Source organism: Pteropus alecto, unplaced genomic scaffold (assembly GCF_000325575.1).
Source record: "Pteropus alecto unplaced genomic scaffold, ASM32557v1 scaffold90, whole genome shotgun sequence".
NCBI classification, from domain to species: Eukaryota; Metazoa; Chordata; class Mammalia; order Chiroptera; family Pteropodidae; genus Pteropus; species Pteropus alecto.
In genome coordinates, this window is record NW_006429894.1 from 50,707 (window position 1) to 55,772 (window position 5,066).

General features: G+C 68.2%; 1 protein-coding gene and 1 long non-coding RNA gene across 4 annotated transcripts in view; one reads left to right on the top strand and one right to left on the bottom strand.

Moving 5' to 3' along the window:
* Positions 1–17: 17 nt before the first annotated feature.
* Positions 18–3,825, bottom strand: ELF3 (E74 like ETS transcription factor 3). Of its 3 annotated transcripts, none has more exons than XM_006904436.3 (9): positions 3,689–3,825; positions 3,219–3,389; positions 2,808–3,029; positions 2,537–2,632; positions 2,355–2,423; positions 2,127–2,216; positions 1,914–2,030; positions 1,058–1,253; positions 18–701 (listed from the first exon to the last, which is right to left on the bottom strand). In XM_006904436.3, exons 2-9 carry the CDS (start codon positions 3,379–3,381, stop codon positions 587–589), a joined length of 1,068 nt encoding a protein of 355 aa, XP_006904498.1. In that variant the 5' UTR covers positions 3,382–3,389; positions 3,689–3,825; the 3' UTR covers positions 18–586. The 3 variants fall into 3 exon arrangements, with proteins under 3 accessions (XP_006904498.1, XP_024900282.1, XP_024900284.1); XM_025044514.1 differs by lacking the exon at positions 3,689–3,825 and adding an exon at positions 3,492–3,673; XM_025044516.1 differs by lacking the exons at positions 2,355–2,423; positions 3,689–3,825 and adding an exon at positions 3,492–3,674.
* A 144-nt stretch (positions 3,826–3,969) lies between these two features.
* The window catches only part of LOC112477233, a 2,542-nt gene continuing 1,445 nt past the window's right edge, over positions 3,970–5,066 (top strand). Inside the window, exon 1 of the long non-coding RNA XR_003045367.1 lies at positions 3,970–4,538. This is a non-coding gene — a long non-coding RNA (uncharacterized LOC112477233). The remainder of the gene's footprint in view (positions 4,539–5,066) is intronic.

Sequence of the window (5,066 nt, forward strand, 5' to 3'; positions counted from 1 at the left end):
CACAGGTAGCTAAGACAAACATTACAAAAGCCCAGGAGGCACTTTATTGGCGGCCTCTGCCGCCGCTCGGAGGAAGCTGGGCGGCCACCCTGAGGGGCCCGGCACCCCCGCCCCCCGCGGCCCAGCGGAGGACGGAGAGCAGCCAGTCCAGCCACCGGCACTGGGTGGGGGAGGCGCAGGAGGGGACATCTTAGGAAAAATAGATCTCTCTGTACACCCGATGCAGTTCCAGCACATAAATTAGGGAGCGCTCGGCCCCCGCCCGCGAGGCCAGCGCTGACGGGGGTGGGGGCCAGGCCACAGGCAGGTGGCCGTACCGTCCTCGCCCGCGTGCCCTGGGCCTCCCGCCTCTTCGCCTCCAGGCGCCCGGACTGGGCCTGAGGAAGCACCAGGTAAAGGAGCTGCAGGTGCGGTACAGGCAGCGGATGAGTCACTTCAAACTGCGGCTTGTAGTCCCACACGGAGGTGGCGAGGAGACCCAGAGCCTGGGCTTCCGCCCGCGGCACAGTGGGAGCTGGCCGGCAGTCCTCTCAGGAGGGGCTGTCCACCCGGAGTCCGTGCGTTTGTCCCGGGTCCAGCTGGACCCTCAGTCCTGACTCCCGACCACCTCCTCCTCCTTCCAGCCGCTGGAGTTCTTCCCGAACTTGTAGACGAGCCGCCGGCCGTCCACCCGCTCCAGGATGTCCCGCTTGTAGTAGTACCTATGCGGCCACGGGACACAGGTCAGAGGCGCCCGTGCCCCAGTGTCCCCGCCCGGCCTGGCTGTCCCTCGGGCGACCTGGCCCTCTGGGCTTCGGCCCCATCAACCCACGCCTGACCCACTTCCTGACCTTCTGTTCTCCCCCCCGAATTACGCCCTGGACCCTGCGTCCCGCGCCCGTCCATCTGTGCTCATCGCTGTGATCTGGGGCTGGCCACGAAGCCGTAGGACTTGAGGGCTGCAAGGCGCCTTCGCGGGGGTCTGGGGGCACTGGGGTCCTGGGCCTCGCCGCTGCCTCCTCCCTGCCACCACCTGCTCCACAGCGGGCCGCTGCCCCCGGGCCCCCGGGGCCCTCACCGCATGGCCCTGCTCAGCTTCTCGTAGGTCATGCTGCTGTTCCTCTTCTTCTGGCCCCATAGCTGGGCCACGGCCTCGGAGCGCAGGAACTTGAAGACGCCCTCCTGCCTGTCTTCCCACTTCATCAGGCCCTCGTTCAGCTCCGGCTGGATGAGGATGTCCCGGATGAACTCCCACAGGTGGGTGCCTCTGGGGGCTGCAAGGAGCTCAGTCAGCAGGCCCCGGCCCCCTGCTGTCCCCTGGACGGGGAGCCCAGGAGGCCCAGCTCGCACAGCAGACGCTCGCTGCTCACATGCTGGCTGGCCGTCGGCTCAGGACGCGAGAGGGACCGTGGCGAGCTATGGCTCGGCGGGGTCGCCGGGTAAAAGCGGGCACCAATGGCTCGCCCGCTCAGCGAGTGTGGGACCTCAGAGCCGACCCCAGCTGGGGGACGTGGGACTGCTCCCTGGGAGCAACCCAAGGACAGGAAGAAAGCAGCCAGGCCAGCCAGCTGTGAGGGGACAGCTGGGACAGCTCTGGGCGGAGCGGGGCCTCGGGGCCAGCCCCGGGGCCAGCCCTGGTCTGCAGTGGATGGGCAGGCGGGTCCAGCTCCCCAGGGGCCCTCTTGGTCTCCAGGCCCTGCCCGCTCCCAGCAGCTGCTCCTCACACCCCCAGGCCATCCCAGGAGTGGGGTTGGGGCAGGTGCAGAGGACGGACACCCTCCCTGTCCCATGCTCCCAGGACCGCCCGCCAGGCTCGGCAGTTAGGCTGTGACCAAGGCCACGCAGGCCAGGCCTGGCCGTGTGCGGCCTTATCGAAGGGGGCCGGAGGGCCCGCCCGCCCCCCACCTGCCCGGCCTCAGCGGGAGGGCGCCCACCGTGCTTGCTCTTCCTGCCCTCCAGGCAATCCCGCGGCTCTCTGCTCAGCTTCCGGGGCCGGCCCCGCTTCCGCTTGCCGTGCTTGGGCTCCCCCTTCTTGTGGTCAGCACAGCCCTCTGCGGGGGGCGGCAGGTCAGAAGCGGGCAAGGAGCAGGGCGGGCCCTGCCCTGCCCACTGGACGCCCGCACTGCCCGCTGGACGCCCGCACTGACCACTGCACAGGAGCCTGCTGTCCCCGGGGTCGAGGTCCAGGTCGCTCCCACCGGAGTCTGAGCACCGGGGGCTCCGAGAACTGCCCGTCCCTAGGGGAGGCGTCGAGTGAGCAACTCAAAGCCCCTGCCAGCTCCAGTCCCTCCCAGGGAGCCCGGGGGCCGGTCCTGGGAACCAGGGGCTCGGGAACACTAGGGGAGGGCGGCTGCATCCCAGGAGAGGCCCCTCACCTGCGGTGGAGCCGTCGGAGCCGCCAGCATGGTAGGGGCTGGACTCCTGGCCAAAGGCGCTTCCCTGGTCTGGGAGAAGCAGGAGGGGTTCAGGCGAGGTCACCAGAGCTGTGATGACCCGCTGACCTTCCTAGCCGGGCGGAGTCTGGGGAGGGACGGGCGGAGAGAAAGCGCGTTCTCACCAGCGGGGCCGGGGTCGCCCAGGGTCTCCTGGAAAGACACGCTGTCCTTCTCCAGCAGGTCGATGATCCAGGTGAGCTCGTCGGGGAAGCTGGAGGCTGAGAGGAAGCGGAGGCTCAGGGCCACTCGCCCTCGGGGCTCCCGCTGGCTGTGCCCCCTGGCCTGGGGCTGCGGGTCCTTCCTGCAGCCTTGCTGACCCAAGCTCGGGGACAGGGGGCCACCCCCCGGACCAGCCCGACTGAGAGGGACCCCGGGCGCCAGGCCGGCACTCACTCATGTCCCACAGCTGGGAGTAGAGCTGGTCCCCCAGAGGCCCGAAGACCAGGCGCAGCTCCTCGGGGGCGCAGCTGCAGAGCGTGGCCCCGTCCATGTCACACCGCGAGAAGTCGATGGCGCTCGCGTCGATCTTGTTCCTCTCCACCTGGTAGCTGATCCAGTCCAGAACCTGGGCCTTCGACCAGAATTGGGGCTGCTCCCCAGACCAGCTGGCCTTCTCTGCAAGGGGCAGGCACAGCGGCAGGTCACCCGGGGCCTGGGCGGCGCCTGCCGGCCACTGCCGACGCCCATCTCAGCTCTCGAGAGTCTCCCAGGCCGGCATCGGCCTCGTCCGCACCTCATCGGCCGGCACCAGCTTCGCCCCTGCTCCCCAGCCTCTCCCCAGTCCCCCTACCCCGCCAGGCCCACCTGTGCCCTCCAGCGGCATCTGGGGATTGCTCAGGGACACCAATAGGTCATCGGCCCCGAAGGTGGTGGCGGGGGGCACAGAGGCCAGGGCGGGGTCCTCGGGGCTGTACATGGTGCTGAAGTAGTTGCTGAAGACGTTGCTGATCTCACAGGTAGCAGCCATGAGGCCACCTGGGGAGACAGGCGGCTGCTGAGGCTGGGCCGAGCCCTCGGGCTGCTCCGCTCCAGCCGTGCCTGGGCCAGGGGGGCCCCAGAGGGCACGAAGGTCCCCACCTCTCCAGAAGCCCCTCTTCAAGAAGGGCCCGCTGGGGGCTCCCAGCTTCCTACTGGGCTCCCTCCTCCTGGCCCTCTGCTTGAGAGCCTCAGCACAGCCCCGCATTCCACTCTGCAGATCCCCGGCGGGCAAGGCTGAACTGCCAGTCTCCCGTGTCCCCAGGCCCAGGCTGGGGACGCGACAGGTGGGGACCTACCAAAGCGACTGTGCAGGCGTGTCAGGCAGGCAGGCGGGCGGGAATAAGGGACAGCAGGAGGCCAGAAATCCTGGAGGCTCCAGCGCCTAAATAGATCCACAGGGAGCCCCTCCCAGCCGGGCCTTTATAGCCGCTGCGTAACCTGAGCCGGTGGCTCATTGGACGAGGGGATTTCCTGGCCTTTAGACTGGGCTCCTGGTCCCAGGTGATTTGCATATTTCGTGCCACTTGGCCAGCGTCCTAGCTGGGGTGCTGGGAAATCAGGCCGCTGGTTTAATGATTGTCAGCCAGTCGCCCCACACCCTCTGGGGTTGGGCACAGGGCACTGGGCTGGGCGGGAGGCGGGAGGGTCGCTGGGGGGGGGCTCTGTTCTCCTGGCCATCCTTAGGCTCAGGAAATTCCTCAAGGTGTAGGGCAGGCCCGGGAGGGTGTGTGGGGATGTGAACCCTACAGGAACCGGGCCGTGGGCCCTGGAGATGGAGGACAGGAGCCTAATGGGCAGAAGACTCAGGCTTGGTTTTCCCGGTGCCCAGCGTCCGGGCCAAAAGGTTCTCTGGGGACTGGGGGACCACGCCTGCCAGCCCGGCCTCTGTCCAGGCATCGGGGTAGCTGCGGACACTTCTGCAGAGACCTGGGCTGTCTGCCGCTTGCCCCCCCGCATGCCCCTGTCCCGGCCGGCTGTGCGGATGGCGAGGAACCCCAGGGCTGTGCTCATCCCTCCGTCTGGCCCCCAGCCTGAGCTCCACTCGCTGCCCGGCAGAGCGTGGCTGCTGCCCCCTAGCGGTCAGAGCCCACGACCTGGATCCTGTCGCTCAAGGGAGCAAAGCTCTATCCAGTGGCCACTTAGCAGGTGCTTGCTGCCGGTGTCTCCGTCCTGCGACACCCCGACACCCTGGGAGGCGGGTCCAGTTGCCCCTGGTTTACAGACGGAGCCCAGGCCACACGCCCAGGCTGCTTACGGAGTGGGGCCGGACCCGAGCCCTTCACTGCATGCTTCCCATCCTCCGCCCAGACCCAGGGCCAAGCCTTTGCTGTCCCCATGAGCAGTGAGTCCCTCTCCACCAGCTAGCTGGTGCCAGACACAGGCACCGTGTCCGACAGACCCCCCAAGACCCTGAGCGGGCCGCACGGGGTGCGAGGGCGGAGGAGGGGGACCTGCCTCCTAGTGCCCGGGCCATGGGACTCTGCGCCTCAGTTTCCCCATCTGTACAGACAAGGCTGTTTGGACTTAATGACCCCGAAAGTGCAGGGCTGGTGACACAGGCTCTGTGTCCCTCCCCATAATGCCAGGCGGGATGTGCACACAGAGGAGGCGACTCCCCCTCCAGAGCTGTCCTCGCCCTAACCCTGGAGCCCAAGAATAAGAAATCCTGGCTGG

Bases quoted from the DNA above. Each gene is read 5' to 3' on its own strand.
- ELF3 (XM_025044514.1), bottom strand. From the start codon at position 3,597: ATGCGGGGCTGTGCTGAGGCTCTCAAGCAGAGGGCCAGGAGGAGGGAG. The intron at 3,390-3,491 runs GTGGGGACCTTC...CTGTCTCCCCAG, and splicing joins GAAGAGGGGCTTCTGGAGAG to GTGGCCTCATGGCTGCTACC. The intron at 2,031-2,126 runs GTCAGTGCGGGC...CGCCCCCCGCAG, and splicing joins CAGCAGGCTCCTGTGCAGTG to AGGGCTGTGCTGACCACAAG.